This window comes from Bactrocera dorsalis, chromosome 3 (genome assembly GCF_023373825.1).
Source record: "Bactrocera dorsalis isolate Fly_Bdor chromosome 3, ASM2337382v1, whole genome shotgun sequence".
Taxonomy (NCBI): Eukaryota; Metazoa; Arthropoda; class Insecta; order Diptera; family Tephritidae; genus Bactrocera; species Bactrocera dorsalis.
This window is the reverse complement of record NC_064305.1, coordinates 85,328,079-85,350,959: the sequence shown is the minus strand read 5'-3', so window position 1 is coordinate 85,350,959 and position 22,881 is coordinate 85,328,079. Positions and strand designations below refer to the sequence as shown.

Below are 22,881 nucleotides of genomic sequence, written 5' to 3'. Positions count from 1 at the left end.
TTTAATATTGTTTTTAAATTTTATAAATATTTTTTTAATTTTTCTTTAAATTTTATAAAAAAATGTTAAAATATTCATATTTTTTGCTACTTTCATATTCTTTTCATATATAATTATTTTCGTTTATTATATTCTTTGTGTAAAATTATTATTTTTTTTTTACACTTTTATAAATATTTTTAATATTTTATACAGAAATCGGATTCTTGAATTATTTCGTTGTTCTTTTATAAATAATTTATTTAATGTTCTCGAAAAATTTTAAAAATATTTTTTTTTTAACTTTTATAAAAAAAATGTTTTAAATATTATATATATTTTTATTTTTTTATTTACAAAATGTGTTAGCTTTTTTAGAAAATATCTTTTTGTAAGTTATATAAAAATAAATATTTTTTTAAATTAAAAAAAAAAATGTATCTTTCATAAAAAATTTTAAATTATTGTCCTTTTAGTTTTCTTATAAAATTTTAAAAATTTTTTGTGTCTAACTTTTATAAATGTTTTCAACATTTTATACAGAATTTTGATTCTTAAATTATTTCGTTTTATTTTTGTAAATAATTTATGAAAATTTTTTTAATATTTATTTTATATAAAAAATATTTAATTATGATTTTTTTTATTTTATTAAAGGTTTTGTGTTGATTTTTATAAAAAATAATTTTTAATTTTATTTCAACTTTTATCAATATATTTTTTTTTTTCATTTTTAAACAAAATTTTTTTAACTTTTATAAAAATATATAAATTATTTTGTTTGAATTTTCATGTAAAGTTTTGAAATTATTTAGTTTTTGACTTTTTTTACATTTCTTACAGAATTTGTGTGCCTTCCTTTGTTTTCAATTTTATTATTTTTTGAAAAAATTTAAGTTCTCACGTTTTTTTCAGTGTACGATTTAAGCTTACACCAATTTGAAGCGCTGAGAGGAAAAGAATCACATGCCGACAATCATTTTAGTAGCTACAGGCACACACTAGTTTATTATTGTGATAAATTGAAGCACCCTTTAAATGGGAACACACACATATGTAACTACATTCAGAATTACATAAAAGCCACGTTTGTCAAGCACGTTTTTCATTGCTGTCATATTTCGAATATATACAAATATGCAATTTAAAATTACACACACGTGCTTTTGCATACAAATAAAGTATTTGCAAATTTTACCGGCATTACAAATACTGGCAAAAATTTCAAAACAATGTTTTTTTTATGTAATGTTTTTGAGCAGAGCCATATTCAAATTCGATACTAGCACTGGCTGGTTGTGACTTGACTAAAGGTAGGAAAACTCTCTAATTTGCTCAAAATTCCGATTAAAAGAAATTATCGCGCTTTTGAGATATTAATTTCAATAAAATATGGTTTTATTTTGTATACTATTTGTCAGCTGGTAACCGTTTTCGATTAAATATGTTATAAAATGCGCGGCATAACAGTAAACTTTAGAGTCTGATAACCTCCATTATATTGTTGCCCGCTATAAAGCTGTTATATCACTTTTTTATTAGTTGGCAACGCTATGTTTTTTTTCAAATAGCTAGAATTTTTTTTACGTTGACATACACAGTTATTCATTAAAGCGTTGGCACTTCATACGAGATCAAGCCATTTTTATCAAAAATAAAAATTTTATTTGCAACTCTAGACAAAAATAAAAATTGGTGCCGGTTTTCAGAATTTGGTTGCCGTTGCCAGCTGTTTTATATTTATTGCCTGCCACTTTATGATATTTTGTTTATTTATTTGCTCCAATAGAAAACTACTTTGTTGTAAGTTGTTTAATTTTTGCTCTTTTCCCCCAAACTTACGCGCTTGAAAGCTCTTGGATATCTCGAGAAAATTCGACGCAGCATTTTCACTTTTATCTACTTCAATATTATTATTAGCAGTTGTTTTTTTGTTAATAATACTTCCGGAAAACTGTTATAATTGTCTTTTGAAAAAATTATAGTCTAAATTCACACGCAAGACTTTCACGCGCCGCGAACTTCTACACAACCTATCGCCATACAAGCTTAAACAAGAAAGTGTCAAGCTCATGAATTTGCCGGCAACCGATTCAAGCCTTCAACAAGCTCCTCCGTCCTCAGCCCTCAGCCGTTTGCGACCAGAATAATTCTGCCAGTCATGGATTGCGGAGAGGGGTGTGGTGCGGCGTGTTTGTGTTGGGTGTTGCACGGAATGTGTCGTGGAATCAAATGTCATAATAATGCGCTAACAAATTAATCGCCGTGAAGTGCTTGAGTCAATAAAAATATTAGAATGAGATTTTTGCTCTTTATATGGGGGCCATTTGTCTGAATAATGATAGATTTACATGTGTATGTGGGAGTCAGCGGTATTGCGGGTAGCTACATTGTATGCGAAAAGTATTCGTATACGTATTATACATACGTACATGTGTATATTCTACTGTTATTAATGTCACACTCCAATTAGGCTTGGTTTTGGCTTTTGGCACTGCTGATTTTCCACTACACGCTGGTTTGGAAAATTTCTATGGAATTTGACGGAATTTGGTTAAAGGTGTGAAGATTTTTTACGCGCCAGTTTTTATTTATAGAAAATTTCGTATGTGTGTGGTCAAGCGGAATTAATTTACACATTTGTATGTGGTGACAGTTATGCCAATGTGCCCTATAGGAAATAAGGAGCATATTGAGAGTATAGAGTTTTGAGTGTGGTCATGTATTTCAGATTAAGCGAAGCTGGGTTAAGCTAATTAAATTTAAATTAATTTAATTAATAAAAAATGGATTTTTTATATTTTGATAGGTCATATTTTTAAAACTAACAAGTAAAATTTTCAATCGATATCTCAAACAGTTTTCAGTTACAGTCTTCAAAAGTGGCACTAATCAGTACAGTCGGCTCTCAGTTCTTCTTTAAACTGATTTTTCTCGAAAAAAAAATTTGCTTCAGTGGTTCATCGGAAACAAATGAGCTGATCAGCTTTCTGCTTGTTCTTCATATACCTAGTCCAGATCTAAAAACTTAGGAAAATAAATTTTTTCGAAATATCATTTTCCGGGAATTTAATTACTATTTCTGTAAAAATTCCGATGTTTTTTATTTTTTTTAATATTTTTTTTGACTGTTGGCCATTGGTTACTATTTATTACAGATATTTTTTTTTTAGGTTTTATCCAGAAAATATCAAATATTTAGAAACATATTTCTAAAAAAAAAGAAATTTTGTAAAGATTAAGAAATGTAAGCCTACATATACATAGATCGTTTAAAATTTCCTGCAGGGATGCTTATTTTGTCTTATTACACGTTGGTATTTGCTAATTTAATTAATTAACCTGATCAGCGCAAAATAAATTTTTGCTTAATTTTGTTTAGGAATTTTCTGACAACTTTCAAAATAATTTGATTTAATTACAGTTTCTCACGATAATCTTAAAGACTGGTTTTTTATGAAAAAAAGTATAAAAAGAAAACTGTGATTTGAGATTCGGAAGTCATATCATACACCAGAGATATCTCAAGACTTCAGAGGTTATACGAGTACGTGATAAAGTCTAAGTTAATGTAAAGCATACATGGGAATATATACGTTTATTAAGAAGAGATGACTTTGAACACAAAACTATTCGCAAAAATGTACAATGCGGGTTTAAAAGAAGGGACATTCCTTGACCCGTGGGACTTTCCAGTGATTGGTTCTACTTCCGAATCGAAAAAAGCCTTCGGAGGAAATTTCATCGTACCGACCTCTGTGCATGCTTGACACAATTGGCAGATTGTACAAAATCATACTAAGAAACAATCCAACCTTACGGATTATCAGAAAGGTACTACAGCTTTATGAAAAAGATGTCTACCATTGACGCAGTAAACAATGTCGTTGCGCGCGTTCACGCTGCATGTGAAGAATGCCTTCAACTCAGTAAAGTGGGTAAACATAATCAAGGCTCTGTATGGCATACGCACTCTTTAATATCTTATGAGAACTACTTGTATTATGAGTTATTTTCAGGCAACTATTATTCGATACTGACGAAATCCCTAAGAGTTATTCTATTTCGGGTGGAGGACCGCAAAACTCGGCTCTATATATTGTATATATCTCATCATAGAGAGTAATATCTGGGACTAATAATATACTCAAGGATAAAATTTAAGGATTACTTAGAATACATTGCAGGTAAAGCGAATAAAACTCTAAACGGCCTATCAAGAATGATGACAAATAAAGGCTGCGTGCGTTCCAGCCGGCTATTTTTACTCGCAAAGGTAACGAGATCGGTTGTATTATATGCGGCTCCAAAATGGATTCATGCGCTAGGCCATAAAGCATATGCCAGACAAATAAACAGAGTGCACAGGCTGTCGACACTAAAAGTTATCAGTGCTTTTCGAACAATATCAAGCGATGCTGCTGAAGTAATAGCCAGCATGATGCCAGGGTGCTGAATAGCGGGTATACAAGTTATTAGAGACATCTATATTAGCCAAAAGAGAAAAACGAGTCGAAAGCTTAACAATATGGCAGCAGCGGTGGCTAACCTCACTCAAAAGACTTTGGACCCACAGACTCTTGTTTTCCGTGTTTCCAAGCTAACAGGTGTAACGAACGATCAGGTGATTTTCTTTTCTGGTAATCGTGTTTTGAACTCTAATTCATAAATTGATATTCTGATCTTTAAATAAATAAAGTCAATGTGTTATGAATTGAAGCCAAGGAACGTTGAAATACGATTTTGCTCGTTAGAAATGCTGCTTGAACGCTAGAAACCAAAGTTTTTGCATTGGATTGTAACTGGTGATGAAATATGTATCTAGTACGACAATCCTCAACGCAAAAAATAATATGTTAAACTTAGCCAATCAGTCAAATTAACAGCAAGGGCGAATACTCATGGCGCGAGGTAAAATTAGGTGTAATCAAGAATGGAGGAGCGGTTGTCAACCAAAAAAATAAACGCCAAGAATTAGCGACTTGAAATGAGGTAATTCAATACAAGGTCTCGAAGGATGAAGTCATGTGTAGAAGTTCAGATAAGTGAAAGGAAGAAAAAGAACGCTAGGTCTCAAAAGCTATTTGAAAAATTGCTGCTAAGAAGTATTACCTCACGCCATGTAACTCGAACCTTCCACTTCTGACTTCTACTTGCTCCGGTCGATGGAGAACGACCTCACTAGAATATGGTGCACATCAGAACCGGGTATCAAAAATTAGTTTGATTGATTCTTAGCCGCTAAGCCACTGTAGATATTTTGGGATGGAATCCATTAATTGCCAAAAGACGGAAAATTGTTGTAGCTTTAGATGGGTAAATCTTTGAGATTTCGTAAATGAACGATCAACACATATTAATTATAGCTATAGATCTGGTAGTTTTATGAAACTAATTTCATCAGTCAGTATTGGCTTTATCACATAAACATTTTCTGAAGTCTTTCTTTATTTTTATATAGGATTTTGGATATGTCTGCTATCACTTTTATAGATATACAGTAAAACCAAAAAAATTCTTTATTTTAAAGTGGCCAGCTGTTACACAATTGACAGATGTGTGACAAATTTCAAATTCTATACAATTCAAATTCTAAAAAGCTAAATGTTTAAAAAGTCTTAATTAAGGCTTGCACTGAATGCTATTTCCATGTGTCCAGCAGTCGATTTTTGGGGTGTAAATCACCTTCAAATTAAACAAGAGCATAATTGCGAAAAACCACTCGATTAACTGTGAAAAAATGCACACAAATTAATTAATTAACTAAGCTAAATACAGCTAAACTAGTACCAAATGAACTTAAACGCTAGAGAATAGCGCCAGTTAGAAGCAAACTCACACTTAACTCTGTTAGAATACATCAAATTCATACAAAAAATATAAAAAACAGAGCTCAAAGTCTTCTCGTTAATGTTGGATAATTTACAAAATAGCTACAAAATTAATAAAAAAATTAAAAATAAAAAAAAATAAAAGAGTAAAAAATTAAAAAAATAAAAAAAGTTAAATAAATGCACAGAATTGGCGAAGTAGTAGGCAATTTTGCCTTAAGTAGTTACAGCAAATAAAAAGAAAAATACTGTAAAATAAAAAAACACATAAAGCAGAGGAAAAAATCTATCGAAAATAGTATTTGAGCAAGAAAATCGCTGCCAACTCCGTCGTTGCGCTGCCAAAAATGGCCATTCGGAATTGTGTCAACATGTACTCGTCTAATATTTATTCGGCTTGAAACTGGTCAGCCGTGCTGTCAGCCTGTCAGGTAGTTAAACAGTGAGGCAAACAAGCCACTGCTCACTGCGCACTGCTCGTTCGAGTTCAATGAGTTTTAAATTTTCATTTTATTTGATTTCATTTTGTTTTTCATACCTGTTACGCCACATAAATACAACTGATATATAAAAATCTCGCATGTGTACATATGTACATACATATATAATTTAGTATCAGCTTTTGTAGTACTGCATTTTATCTCTTTGGCTGTGTGAAAGCCATAACAACTGGCAGTGTTGAAAAATCAGAAGTTATGTGGAGCAATTGATGAATCACCCACTCAATCACGTTTTAGCAAATATTATCAACCGTCATATGGGTATTTTTTTTAATTTTTAATAACTATTTATTTACATTTCATGTAGGAGAGAGTTACATGTACAAGTATATTTGTTATTTAGAATTTATGTATTGGAAATGTAAAGCAATGCGTATAACGATATTAGGGAAGATTAATAATTTTAATAAAATTATTAAATATTAATACAAATTAAATAAGAGAGTTGCATATGCTTCTCAAATAGTGTTATTTAATACAATAATCTGATGATACAAAAATAATTTTTAGTTGAGTTGCCACATAATTAAAAATTTAAATGAATTCAAATTGAAACGTTTTTCTTAACTAAAAAAATTAAATTAAAATATATATGAAGATTAAAAAAAAATCATTATTATAGCTTTTTGTGCATGAAGAGTTACCATCTGTTTTTTTTTCAACAGAAATGGTTATAAAAAAATATGTTATTATATTTTATGAATATCTAAAATCGAATGGAATATTTCTGGGAGAGTTGCCAGGTAATTAAAAATTTAAACAAGGCTTTTGTTAACTAAAAGATTGAAAAAAAACACAAAACTAAAATTTATTTTTGAAAATTTAGTACAAAAAAAAAAATTGGTAGAGTTACCACATAATTAAAAATTTATACGAAGGTTTTGAAACTGGAAAAAAAATAAATTTACAATTAATTACTGAAAATTAAAAAAAAAATCATATTTATAGTTTTTATGCTTAAGCACTGGCTTAAGAGTTGCCATCTTTTTTAGCAGCAATTATTATCAAAAAAATGTCGATATATTGTGAAGATTTAAAATGGAATGCAAATTTGTTAATGTAACTCAGTACCGATAAATGCACTTAACAAGGTTGCCACTTAATTTTTAGAAATTTATTAATTAAGATTTATGTTCATACAACTTTTCAAATTATACGCTTACTTACACACGCATTTTTTTATAATATTTATTATTTTGGTTTTGAACTCACCTCTATTGATTCATCTTCAGGTGTCAATGCAATGGATGATTTTCTTTTCTCTGGCTTGGAAGCACCACCCGATGATGTCGTGCCCGATGTACCAGTGCCTGGAAGCAAAAAGGGAAACAAATTAATATTTACAAATAATTATTATTTATAGAGCCAAGAAAGTGGCAGGATCTGAATAACCCTTCAAAAACGGTATGAAATTTAATTATCCTTTCACTTGCACTTGCATGACTTGCAAAAAATTTAAAATTAATATTATATATATATTTATTTTTATACGTGATAGTTTTCCTCAACTCTTTTCTGTTTTAATTACGTTGATTTGCAGTAATATTTCCCATTAATCAATACCACATTGATCAACCATTTTAATATATGCATACATTTATATAAATTTGTGGCACCAGAATATATAAATACAGTCAAATATGCGCACAAACACTTATTTATGGCCACACATTATCAACATGTCGAAATCACTCAACTTTTACGCTCAATAAAGCAACACCGCATATAAATGAGCGCCTAAAAGCGCGCCGTACTTTAGCGCAACAACGCTTTTCCCCACTCTCGCACTCACTCACAACATGCCACTGCCAAAATAGACACACACACACGCGCACAAAACTGTTCCCCACCAAGCGCACTCAAGCTGCCGGCGATGCTTTTCCATTTCTCTACACTCACTGCTATTGACGGACACAACAAAAGACACACGCAAAGAGCGCGCATATGTGCCGTTGATTTTACCTATGATTTGACTACCGGTTATGCCGTGATAGCTGGAATTGAAGCTTCTGCTTTGCTGGTATAATATATGGGAGAAAGAAGATTCTCGTGATGACGACACGGGTTCCGTTACTTCGGGATATGTTGGCGATACAAGACTGATCGCATCAATATCAATATGGATTAAGTGGGGATCGGGTTGTGGGCGTGGTTGGTAACGCCACCGGTCGATCGTACTGCGTATGGCACGATCATTGTACGATGAGAGCCGCTCAATGGCCGCTGATAATCTGGCTTTGCATTTTATCGGCGCAATTGAGCCTTTGAACGGAACACTGGAACGCACTGAGCCCAAGCCATCGCTGTCACGCAGTCGCTGTATCCGAACGAGATGTTCCGACGGGCGCTTATCGTCCGAGTCTGTTGAGGCGAGCGATACACGCCCAGTTTCGACGCTATCGGTTCTGCTAATCGGTTGATTTTTCACCACTGGTGCACTTTGTTTCACATTTTTGCTGGCACTTTGCACTACGTTGCCGCGTTCACTTCTCTGCAAGCTTTTTCTGACATTATATTCGCTCATAATTGTCATTTTGACTTTAGTTCCTTACAAATTGTCTGCGATTTCTTTTCGTAATAATTTTATTTTTGATTATTTGTGTTTTTCATTTTTCTCTCATTTTGACGAGTATGAAGCGAACATATGGTTGCCGATTACAGAATATTTTTATATGAAGTTTTTAAGAGTGTTCGAGTGGGGAGGAGAATTATTGAAAAAGGTAGTAGATTGTTTAAGTGAAATATATATAGGAGTTTTGTGAGACAATTGCAAGGTCACCGGCCTGACAACTAGATGGCGCCACTAGAACGACATCCATATGATTTTTAGTTAGCTCTAATTACAAAAATGGTATCGAAAAGTCTATTAAGGTGACTATGTTAATTAAAAAATGCAATAAAATTTTGACGTCGGCATATCCAAATCATCAAATAAAGAATAGGCGCAGTCGATCCATAAGAGGAGTTCCGAAATTTTTTGTTCTATGTGTTAAGACTGAATCCGAATCTTTTCCTTCGAATTGTCAAACTGTCATACTTGTAAGAAGTGTTTTTTATACCATGTTCTCTAAGAGAGGCGAGAGAAAAAGTTTTCTTGTATTGGATAAGATTTTTTCGAAAATCTTCAAATTTCTTTTGTGGCGGACGTAAATCATATCCCACTCACTAGTAGTAACCTATTTATGACAGAGATCTTAACATTTTCTCTCTGCTACCGAACTTGGCTCCGAAATTACACTCTTGAGGTTTAGCTTAGAACAAGAAATTTCCACTTAAATAAGCTAGTTTTCCAGAACAATTCTGAATGTCCGAAATTAGTAGAATTTATCACTTATTTTGTAAACAACGGCTCATAAATATCAGCATATTACACAATATTGTTGGAAGGTACTTTTTGTTGTACATAAAAACGCTTACAAGATAACAGCATGTGTTTATCAGCACCCCAGTCGTTGTAATCTAAACACGAAAAAAATCAATAACTTATTTAGATAAAAACTAAATATTTTATCAAAAAATCAGGTAAAGTCGCGCAAATATGTATATCTATCCACATACTACGCACAAATATTATTAGAAATTAAATAAAAAACAAAAAAAAAAATATATTTAAAGCAACTGCTTTGAGCTGCAATTACAAAGAGAACAGAGGAGCGCACAAGCGCCGCTTGTCAGTTGCAATCTTCTTGCAATCAAGTGAGCACTCGAGCTAATTGAAAGCGAAAGAATCAAATCAGAAACTTGTAAGGAATCAGCTTTACTTACTATTGCGTCGGCAGCAGAGCTTATTGTGCCGTTTCAAGTACATTTTAGAGCGCCTCTACAGTCCACGGACAATGCGTTGATCTACTTTGCTCACTCAAGGATGGCAAGTAATAATGCCGCGCGTTGCTTATTATGTGGAATAATTGCTGTTAATTCTTATGACGTAAGTGTTTCTTAAGGCTCTGATACATGTTTAGCGCTGCTTTACTTTTTCGTGAAATTATTTTTTATATTTCTTTGTATTTTTATTTTTTTATATTTATTTATTTTTTAATATTAAACACTATAGTTTTTGTCTGTCATCATGAAACTAGTAAACTGTTTTGTTATTAAGTTTTTATTTTATTTTAATTTTTTGGTAATTTTGGTCTTTTCACTTGTCATTATCTTGATCCATAAAGCTCTTTGAGTCATATTTTTATGATGTGGCTGAATTTTTAATCTTTATTATAATTTTTAGTTCCAGTATTTTGTGGTTATTGACTTTAACTCTGCATAAATTATTGTGCAATATCGTTTCTAATGGTTGAAAGTATTTTTTGCTTTCGAATTATTTCCGTTAAGAACTAGGTATATTTTTTCATATCAACAGTTGGAACTTTATCGATAATATTTCACATAATTGGTATTTAATTTGAACCTCTTCATAATCAATATCATTATTTCTTTAAGATCGATTACCGCCGATGTATACTTTTCTAGTGAATTTCATTTTACTGACATCTCAATAAAAATCTAGTGTCTTTAACATTTATGAGAGAATTTTGAGATAATTTTTGGACTCCTTTCGATGACCTTTATAATACGATATTTCAAAAACAAGTATTTTTATATTATAAATTGATTAGACTTTCCTTAATTGCTATGCCAAAGATGAGCGCGATCTGTCAACCAGTTTGTTTACAGCAGCTGCTTTACTCGGTATACGTCAGTAATGCGTTGCGATTTTTACAATGGATAAATATAGAATACAGAATTTGTCTCAAATTTTATATTTCTAACCAAATATTTTTTGCAGAATCGTTGCGAAAATTGGAAAAGGCTTACGGTGATTCTGTTTTATCAAAAACACGAGCCAACGGGTGGTACAAAGCCTACATAGACGTTCGGGAGATCGTTGAAGGGATGACTTGTCCTTGACGATCTTCGACCTCTTCGACCTCTTCAACTGATCAAAATATTAAAAATATAAAGAATAAGTATGATGCTTGAAAATCATCAGGCAAGTGCTAAAGAGATGGAAAGAGAGCTCGACATCTCTCGCGAATCTGTTCGAATGATTTTGGGTATGAAACTTGTTCTTGCTCGACTCTTCCAGATAAAGCTGTTTTTTTTTCAAAGAGAGTACCGTAAATAGGTATCTTTGGACATGTTTGATCGTGAGAATTCCGATCCCACTTTCATGGAGAGCATTATAACTATCGATGGGACATGGGTTTATGAGTTTGACTTGCAAACAAGTTAACAATCATCGGAATGCAGAAAAAACGATCCGAAACCCAAAAAAACCGCCAAAGCTGCTCAAATATCAAAGTGATGCTGACTTCATTTGACCAAATGTGACCAAATTGAAAATGAATACCATCGATCAGTCACTGTTTACACCAGATTTGGCTTCGTGTGATTTTTTCTTGGTATCCAAACTGAAATTGCCGCTCCATAGAACCTGTCGATCGAAGACATAAAACAAAATTCACTGAAGGAGTTGAAGGAATTGAAGGCCAACCCTTATGTTTTGAGGACTGGGAAAACTGTTGGCATAAGTGTATCACATTTTTTGGGGATTGCTGTGTAGGCAACAAAAAAATATTGATGAAGAAATATGCATTTTGCGTTTTTTTATAATTTATGGGTACTTTTTTGGCACAATTTATATCTCAGGCTTGTGAACAATGTTCCGGCATATGTCCAGTACTTGAAAAATTTCAAAGAATTCCAAGCATAAACGTCCAGCACGTGTCTTTACTTTGACAACTTAGTAGCTTTGGCCATCTCTGTTCATCTGTAGTCTTATTTTGCGCTCATTTTAAATATTCATCTTGTTCACACAGGAATTTTTTTTTTTTTACAAATCAATTATGCCTTATCACCATAGGTGCCATATGTTAAGTAATAACAGTAAAAAAAAGCGCAACGTGACTGTGTCAGCTACCATAAAATACATGTTAAATTTATTTTGTTTATAAATTTTCTTATTATTGTTATAATTACTAGTTATAGCATTAATTAATTCACAATAAATTAAAATGTAAGCGCTTAAACGGAAGGAATTCAGTTGTGCCGTGCCGCGCGTAGTATTGGCCACGTTTTTGTAAACTGAATATGAAAAAAATACTCTGCAGCCGTTTACCCTGTGTCTGTGCGCTCTTCTAGTTTTCGAGATAAAAATTAGCGCGCTTATTTCGCAGCTGCTGACAGAGCTGCTGAGGGGTGTAAATGGGTATAAAAATGCCAGCTGAATGGAGTCGCACGGATTCTCGAAAAGCGCAACGCCGCGCCACATAAATAACGGCAAATATTGAACAGTATAGATAGCAGGCAGCAGTAATAAATAAAAGGACGCAATATGTAAGGAGATAGCGGTTAGTGAGAATAATGACAATGACAAAAATAAAACGAAAAAAAAAAAATATTGGAACATTAGTGCATATTAGGGTGGCAGTGAAGAGAGTCAGAAAATATTTTTTTTTTTTTAATATTTTTTTTTTAAAAGAAAACGGGAGATTTATTATTATTTTTTAATTTTTTTTTTTAATTTTGTTATAAATTTTTTTTCATTTTTTTTTATTTTTATTTCATGATTTTAATTTTTTTTATAGATTCTAATGCTGAAATGCAGTAAAAGTTTTTACTTGAGTTTCATTAAATATTTTAGACCTCATAATTGTCAATAAATATTAGTAATATATGGTATATATTTTTGTCTAATTAGGTCTGTTTCACACAATAGTGTTAAAATTTTTTGTTTGTTTTGTAATTTAATTGCCGTTTAGCACAGATATTTGAAATGATGTAAAAAGAATATTTACGATTAATATTTAAAAATTGTTTCCAAATAAGTTTTTAGCGTAAACTATTATTATCACACACATTTGCATTATTATCACACACATGCAACTCTGGCTAGTCTGAACTTAGCTTAATTTAAAGCTGATTCCGAATTCATATATGTATGTATACTCAAATTTAGTTGTATTATAGAGAAATACTTACAGAAAATTAAATATTTGCTCAGTGTGAACATAGCTTTATATGAATATAGTGAGATGTGACTAAGTAAATTTTTTTACCATAAGTTAAGTATAAAAAAAATTATGCAAATTCGAGGGGAACTGAATAATATTTCAAAGCAACTGCAAAAATTCAAAAAACTAAAAAAAAAATGTGAACCGAAACTATAATACCCTTCACAGGTGCTTAATAGATTTTTGTCATAATTTGGTCGACAGCTTATGCTGTAGTTTTCCAATGTAAACAATTCCAACAGGAATTAAAGTTTTACTTTGTCGAATTTCGAAAAGTTACCTTGTAAAAAAAAGGTTTTCATTTAAGGGCTTGACTACTGTCAGTTCTTATGGTAGCTGTAAGCTATGGTAGTCCACTATCGGCAGTTCCGACAACTGAGCACCTTTTTGGTGAGACAAGTACGGGTGCAAAATTTCAGGTCGATTTCTCAAACATGGTGGAAATAATGGACTTACGTGGGAACTTGCCGTTGACGGCCCAGCATTACGGTGCTTAAAAATATTTAAATTAAAACAATTCGTTGATCAGCGCCTCAAATAATATATACTTTTTGCAGGTATTATTTAGCTCCAATTGGTCTGGTGTAAGGGACACTTTTCCCTCCTTAGTCGGGTTCGAAACCTTTGCGTACTGTGGATCCGGCACCCGTCTGCAGTGCGACTTCAAACTGAATTTTGAATTCTACCTGCCTTTAGCTTAAACGAAGCTTCTATGAAGGCCAAACCCAATGAGCAAATTGAAGCGGACTCCAAGGGCTAATGCTCGCCGTGGTACCAGATTTAAGTTTCCGGTTAGGGCTTGTAGCTACTACGAGTAGAGCTCTACTCTATAACTGTTCACATTTGTCACTTGAACTGTAAATGTCTTTTCATTAGAAGGAATCTCATTCAAAGTCGATAATATCAGTTCAAGCTGAGTACTATAGTACTATTTCTAACAAGACTATGCTGAAATTTTGAGACATGCTAAAAAACAGACATAATGCATATTGCATTTTACTCGGCTCTTAAGACAGGCATACCTTACTGCGGGCAAATTCTACAGACGGACACTGCTAATCGACTTAATTCGTCAGGCTGATCATTTATAGGATCTTATTAGCGGAAAAAATAAAGGTATAGGGTATAGAACAGCATTTGATGTATATACTCATAACAGCATTGCAAATTAGGCTGGGTACACAGTGGCGTAAATCAGCTGTGAAATCAAAAATATACATAAATGAATGAAGAGTTTGAAGCCTAAGTATACATATTATATAATTTTCCCCCTTCTTTCCGTCTTCACTGCTACTTGCACTCTTCACTTCACCAAGTCTATCACAATATATTACAAATATGTTTAGCTTGCGTATTGTATTCACAATTTCACTTTCCTACAGGGCCACACACACACACCCACACCGTTGCTTTATGCCGCGCACGTTTGTCTATACTCGTATTTTCCATGAAAGCGTGTGTTTTCGGCCGTGTGAGAACCAATTAACATCTGATAAGATAACATCCGTGTCGTTCGCCGTTTTTAGATGTTAGTATATTTTCGTGTAACTTCTATCTGCGTGTTTGCTGATATTTTACTATCTTTTCAGAGATATTTTGTTCTCGCTTTGTATCATATTATGGCACATTTTTTCATGTTCACTTTTATTCGCCGAAGGTTATCACTGTCTTTTGTTGTTGTTTTTCTGTTTACTGTGCAATTACATTTTTTGTGAAATGCGATAAATAGTAAAAAAGAGTGGGGCGTTGCTCAAAAAGCTGGTTAATGGTGCAAATATTGTGTTTGAGTATAAAGAGTTATTAGTTTTCGAATATTTTGTAAGAAAAATAATTTTAGTTTTTTTATTCTTATATAAGTAGTTACGATATGCTTACGAAATTTAGGCATTTTAATAAAAAAAATTTAATTTTTAATAAAATAATTTTTTGAACAGATTTTAAAAACTGTTTTATATATTAGAGTGGCACATAAATAAGTGAAAAAGTTTATCTTTGACGAGCTGAGTTGTGTTGTCATGTTCGTCTGTCTGTCTGCATATAAAAAAATATTTTTTTAAAACTGTTTTATATATTAGGGTGGTTCATAAGTGAGTGAAAAACCTTTGACGAGTTGAGTTGTGTTGCTATGTTCGTCTGTCTGTCTGCATATAACAAAATATTTTTTTGAAAACTGCTTCATATTTCTTATATTAGGGTGGTTCATAAATGAGTGATAAAGTTGATCTTGAGTTGATGTAGTAATTTTCGTCTGTATATCTGCTTACAATAAAATATGTTTTTGAAAACAGTTTTAAATATTAGGGTGGTTCATAAGTGAGTGAAAATTTTAATATTTGACGAGCTGAGTTTATATAGCCATGTTCGTCTGTTTATCTGCATTATGAAAATTAATTTTTGAAAACAACTTTATACATATATTAGGGTGGTTCATAAATAAGTGATCTTTGACTAGCTGGGTTGATGTAATCATGGCTGTCTGTCTGTCTATCTGCATATAACAAAATAATTTTTTGATAACGCCTTATATATTAGGGTGGTTCATAAATGGCAGACAAACTTTAATTTTATTTTAGCCGATCCGGGTTGATATAGCCATGTTCGGATATATGTATGTATATATGTTTTTGTCTAAGGATCTGCTTATTTGTCGGAACCGCTGATATCCTTGTATGGAAAAATGTTTTATTTGATTAGACAGCTCCTTCAAATTTAGCATGAATTATTGTAGAAGATAAGGCAATAATTTGCGAAAAAATTGTTTTGATCGGATAACAATACCATATAGCTACCATACAAACTGAATGATCAAAAGCATGTCCTTGTAAGGAAAACTTTTTTATTTTTAGAGATATCTTCACAAAATTTGACGTGGACTATTGACTTAGGCAGCGCTATAAATTGTGAACAAATTGTTCAGATCGGACCACTGTAGTCTATAGCTGTCATACAAACTGAACGGTCAAAACCAAGTGCTTGTATGGAAAACTTTTTTATTAGACAAGATATCTGGACGAAATTTGGCATGAATAATTGTCCAAGGTATCGCTATAAGCCGTGAACAAAGTGTTCAGATCGGATCACTCTAACATACATATAGTTGCCTTATAAACTCAATCATCAAAGATCAAAATCAATAAAATTTCTTTGTATGCCATATTACGCTATAAAAGATGCATCTCTGAAGGATATCATAGCTTCGGTGCTGTTAACGTTTTTTTCGTATTTTTTTATTTATATAATAAATAAAATTCAATGTTTATATCAACCTCTTTACCTCACTACCGACAACTTTTTATGACAACCAACTTACATTAAATCCTTTCGCGTATAATTCACTGAATTTGTCACTAAAATTATTGCAATGAATGCACTTGTTACTATGCGCTGCCGCCAAAGGCAACAACTGAAGTGGTAGCATTACCTGTAATGACAGCATTGTGCAGTCAAACCGTAGCAGTGCTGCCATAACAAAGCAGCAGACAAGATAACACACGCCGCAAGCCGCACACGAATAAAAGCCGTTTGAAGGCATACAAACACAGCGCAAGTCAGCAAGACTGCGGTGGAAAGCATGCCTCGCTGCCGGCTGCGCATGCCCAACTGACACAATTGACAGCTGTCAAATCCATTCGTACAGCCGCAGTCGTTAGCGATTTTTCCAAATATTTACGCAGCAAAATGGAAAATATTTTGCTCTAAAGAAAAAACCGCTGAATCGAATTTGATTGGTTGCATACAAATGTTGCAACAAGCGCAGCGGCGCACTTCAATTTGCGGCGAGTAAAGAGTTCACAAATCAGATAATTTGATTGAATCGCGTGTTACGTATACGCCCCGGTGCACAGCGTACTAAGTACATTTAGTTTTTATGGCAGTATAACTGTAAAGCCACGTTCATACGAACGGTAGCGCTGTTGCATGTCGCCTACTTGCCACAACAATCCTCTACGCACTCTTCCCCTCTGCACTATTTTTTAGTCGCTTGCGATTTCAACGAATTCGTGATTTTCAATTGGAAATCAATTTTATTGCCACTTGAGCGCGAGTTGGTGCGCCAGCTTTCCATAATGCAATTGCTGGCGCTGCGACAGGCACGAGCGACCGCCCAGTGAGCAAAATATTTGCAATTGGTGATAAGAAGTGGACATATAAGTTTAAGAGGTGGATTTATCAGCAGAAATATAAAAGATCTGTGAGCCAAAATTTTTGTTTAGAAAATTATATAATAATGAATTAAAATTAATAAATATATATATTTGTATCCAGAATAGGGTATATTAAGTTTGCCACGAAATTTGTAATACCCAGTAGAAAATGTTGGAGAGTCATGTAAAGTACATATCGTCACCTAAAATGCAAAGAACGTATCACCCTTTATAACTTTACAGGTGAAGGAAAAACGGCAAAATAGAAACCAGCCATATTGAAACAAAATTTTAAGTTATGGTTATAAAGTGGTTATATATTGGTTACATCGGATAGTGGAAGCTTAAAATTTTATAAATTACTATATATAATAGGATGTAGTAAATCGTAAGCAAGAAACAAAATTTAGATTTTTGGTTATAAAGTGGTTATACATTGGTTATATATTGGTTATATTGGATAGCGGGAGCTTAAAACTTTGTAAATACATACATACATGTATATCGTAAGATGCAGTGAATCGAAAGCAAGAAAAACTCAATGTGGATTTTTTGATGTTTGTTATTTTAGGTGACGATATGTATGTATATAAACGATCAGCGTGACGAGCGGAGTCGATTTTTCCATGTCCCTCCGTTGCCTCAGTTTTCGAGATACCGATCTGAAATTTTGTGCACGATTTTTGCTCTCAAATATGCTGTTGATTTGGTAGAATCATCGATATCGGACCACTATAGCATATAGCTGCCATACAAACTGACCGATCCAAGTGAGGTCCTTGTATGGAAAACTTTTTTATTTTACGAGATGTGTTCACGAAATTTTCAACAGATTGTTGTTGATAGTAGGGCTATAATCTGTGGAGATTTTGCTTAGATCGGCCAACTGTAGCGTATAGCTGTCATACAAACTGACCGACCCAAACCAGGCCATTGTATGGAAAACTTTTTTATTTGATAAGATGTCTTCATGAAATTTGGTACAAGTTATAGCACAAAGCAGTGCTATAATATCCAAAGATATCGTTCAGATCGAACCCCTATAACATATAGCTGCCATATCAACTGACCGCTAAAAATCAGGTGCCTGGCATTTTGGTTGACTGGGTAGTGTTTTATCTGCATTTAATATGCGCTGCAGTGCAAATGTTTTTAGTTGCGCAATTTAACGCAACTTAACATGCGAAGCCACGCCGCACTGCTGTTGACGTTGGCGTTAGTGTTGGCGTCAGCGGCGACCGCGATGCAGTGATAATGCAAATTTGTTTAATGACGCTTATTGAATCGTTGGAAAAGTGCGGTTTATCTGCCGCTCCTACCGCCAACACCCACACACACATACACATACTAACTTACACATATAAACCACAAGCGGAGCGAACCGAAGCGCAGGTATGCACGTGCTGCACGCTACACTTATCACTGTTGTTGTTTTCATTGTTGTTGTTATTTCTGTACAACGGTACATGCTTTCCAACGGCATTTTTTCTAGTTGTCTGTTGATTGCAACACAGCCATTGCTTTTGTTGTTGTTAGCTCGCTCGCTTACTCACTTTGTTACGTGCGCACGGTGCATATGTTTGCTATTCTCGTTGTTGTTGTTGTTATTGTTTGCTTATTGCATTTGCTAATATGCCGCATAATTTTGTTTGCGTTGCACAGCCAAATATGGCTCAATTAAATTTGCATATCTTTCTCAGCGATCGCAACGTCAGCATGCAGCCTGGCGCTGCACTCGCCTGTGTGTGTGTGTAACTTATGTATGTGGCTGTGTGCTTTTGCGCAAATTTTGCACAATTTATAGAAAAGTTTTGCGCAATTATGCAAATTTATTTTATTCAATTATCTTGGCATAACTCAAACAACAGCAACAACAACAAGCACACCTAAAACTATCTGGTGTCTTAATCGATGGCTTCAAAGCGCCTGGCAAGCGCTGTGATTTATGTTTGCTTCGCAGGTAAGCGATGGCTGTCGAGATAAAAACTGTATACTTTTAGCATGCAGGCTGACGAAGAAAATTATTGGAAATATTGAAAATGTAAATTTTATGCGAATGCAATCAGAGCCGAGCGGTGGTAGAAGGCCATACGGTAATTTATCGGTGGTCAACAACTGACATAAATGTTTGAAAAATTATCTACATTTACTCAGAACATCATAATACAGTTATGGGTAGAATAATAAGACCAAAATAGGAGGGCGTAGAGTTCTTGTGAAGAGCTCCGCCAATGAGATTCTAAGAATTTATTTTTCTGATACTAAAGGTACTTACAAATTATTCAGAAATAGTTGTTTCTTAAGAAGTAAAATTAATTCAAATGGAATTGGATTCATAAAATCATATAATTATATAATTTAGCCTAACTAAATAAATCTCTATATTCATCAATTTACATATACGAGTTTACGGTCTAAAAGAAGAGCTCGTATGTTGTCGATTCTCTGACAGAGAGCCTGAAACTCCAGAACAGCTGAAATTGTTCCCATACCTCAACATTTGCTACTGATGATAGTTCAAAAGAAGCTGAAATCTAAAATGAAATGAATATATGGAAATTAAGAACTCTCAAAGTAGACGAAAGGCCAATACCTGTTTATTTGATGACAAGGCAAATTTCATCATTTCTCCCATAATTTTTGCAAAATTAATTAATTTCTGTTGCTAAGTTACATTCTCATTAATTTTTTGAGCACTAAAAATTAATATCAAATATGTCTATGCTTTTTAATTCTACTTTCTAGCTAAAATGCCAACTACAAAGTCCAAAATATAGTGAACAAAATCTTCGTTGAATTTTCAATGCTGTGCCTCCACAAATAAGTACGCGCTCACTGTTTGCGCACAAATCAAAAAAATTTAGTACAATATTTGATATCAACAAATCCCCAAGGTAAGCAATCACATTTATTTTATTAATAACAATCTTTTTTTGTTCTATTCTGTTTATTAAGCAACCGTAGATACGAAAAAAATAAGTGCTAGATACGCATGCCACCCTGTAGGAAATATATGTCATAACTAAATGTTCTCAAAAGAGTGGAAGTGAAACTGCAGCCATGTGTAGAAGTTCAAGCAAGTGTGGAAATTTCTCTGAGCGTCATGCAATTGGGGGTGGCAAGAAACGTTTCTTTTACATATGACTCAAGCAGCTCAAGACTTCCGGCCGTAGACCAAATATCCTCTGGGGAGCCAAAAAATATCCAAGGCAAGCTAAAGTGAAATGCGCTGGGTTTGGTACCCGCCACGTAAAAGACGTCCCAATGAAAAGGAAACAACAGTCCTTGCATTGTTGTAAATTCGGCAATAACCGCGTAAGACTTGACAATGAAGGAGAAGAAAAAGTTTACTTTTGTATGTATATTTTATATGTATATCTTTCATAATTCTTTAATCTGTGCCTTTGAATCATTTGAAAAATTTAATTTGAATTTTGCCATTATTTTAGTCGAGATACGCACCAGTATGACGCTATAATGAACTGATTTTAGTGAATACACACACCAAAAATGTCTGTAGGTGTAATTTGGTTTGAGTTATTCAGCGAAGAAGCGGGAATGTTCACTCTTTGTTTTAGATATCTTAAAGGCACCTCAGTGATTTTCAGTCTTCACAGATGGGAAAACGTCGTGAAGTTACTGAACACTTCACTTCGTTCAACCACCTCTATTAAAAGACTGTAACATCGCAAAAGTTAAAGAAACAGTGCTTGAAAATTATCACATTGACATTAGAGAAATACCAGAAGATCTCAACATCCCTTGTGGATCGACTGACACATTTCGGTTAAAGTTTTGGGTTTTAATCGTGTCAGACTCCTAAGTGACCTGAATATTTCGCGAAACCGACGTCGAGAGGATATTAAAGAGAAGTTTAATGATGAGGGTTTATGAATGTGACATTGAAACTGTTCAAAAATTTAGTGAATGGCGCTCCAAAAATCAACGCAAACCGAAGTAATTTAAATTTGCTTAAAGCCAAATTGGACTTTTATTCGCTTAAGAGCCTATTTTCAAGTATATAATAAAGAATTGTCTTAAAATATTTGAAAATTTAATTTTTCTCTGTCCGGGTCAAAATTGATCAGCTATATACTGTCATATTTTAAGCTTAAAAATTTCCACTTGGGTTTCAACTACCAACGTGCATATTTTCGAAAATTTATTTTTGCAGTCCGGGTCAAATTTGATCAGCTGTATGCTGTCACATTTTCAACTTTCCAATTGGGTCTCAACTACCAAAGTGCACACTTTTGTACGTAGCCATAGGTCACTAATTGTACAATATCCACACAAACGCACATAAACCTTCGTACTCACATTAAGCAATGTATGTGTGTATCTGTGTGTACATATATATGTGTATATATATCACAGCATGCGTTTATGTGCGTTTAATTGACGTCATCTCATTTCAAATTGTGTTCACATAAATAAACTAAAATAAATAAACATACAAGCACACACACATACACAGTCATATGAATAAGTGTGTGTGCGAGTATGTGATAAATTTGTGATATTTAAGTAACTGTAGGTAAATGTATATTATTTATACAGTTTATTCATGTTTATTAACATGCGAGCGTTCGGATTTTCAGCCAGCGCTCCCAGTTCCACATATGTACAAGTATGTGTGCTTGTGTGCCGCTGCCAAGTATGCAAAACGCTCAAATTGCTGGTGCGTTCGTTCAGCGCAGACGGCTGTGTAGGCAGTTTCGTTCAGAGATTGCGGCGCCAATAATGACAATGACAATAACAACAACAATATTAATAATAATAATCAAGCTATCTGTAGCAGTTAATAAATGTGTAAGCGAATGTGATATTAATGCGTCTGTATGTAGCTATTAGCGTAGTGGGATGAAATAATTATAGGTTAAATTCCTTAGTAGGCCAACTGAAGGCGTGTGCAAGGATGTGCGTGTGTGTGTGGGTATGCAAAGTGCGGTTGTGGTGAGCGCTTTGAAGTGGCATTTGAAAGGTTGTAAATATTTAAAAAGCCTCAATGGCAAATTGCTGAGCTACCAAATTGCTCAAATTACAAGATATTCTAAATCACACATACAAACATATACATATGTACATATGTATCATTTGAATATTACTACATGCGTAACATACTCAAACTTGAATATGATAGTCAATTTGAATTTGAGCTTACTAATTTCTATACTATTTATTTTTAGTTGAAAAATCGTTACAGTTCACATTTGAGTACCCTTGCTTAGGCCTAAAGTAGAATTTAGCAACATTTCAAAACAAATTAGAAGAAACAAATTATGACTTTGATCTTATATACTTGTGTGGGCCAAAAATAGTAAGCCTTTTCAATTTGAATTTCGCGCAAAAAACCCTCTTTAGTAAACGTAGTTTATTGAGGGTGATCGACTTCGCCGAAGCCCGATATATTCCT

The 22,881-nt window shown here is 33.4% G+C and overlaps 1 protein-coding gene across 2 annotated transcripts in view; it reads right to left on the bottom strand.

The window, feature by feature from the left end:
• The window catches only part of LOC105227734 (high affinity cAMP-specific and IBMX-insensitive 3',5'-cyclic phosphodiesterase 8), a 93,407-nt gene that overhangs the window by 37,090 nt on the left and 33,436 nt on the right, over window positions 1-22,881 (bottom strand). For both annotated transcript variants that reach the window (XM_049452781.1, XM_049452780.1), the window contains one exon: window positions 7,523-7,620. In XM_049452781.1, coding sequence (XP_049308738.1) covers window positions 7,523-7,620 — 98 coding nt within the window. The remainder of the gene's footprint in view (window positions 1-7,522; window positions 7,621-22,881) is intronic.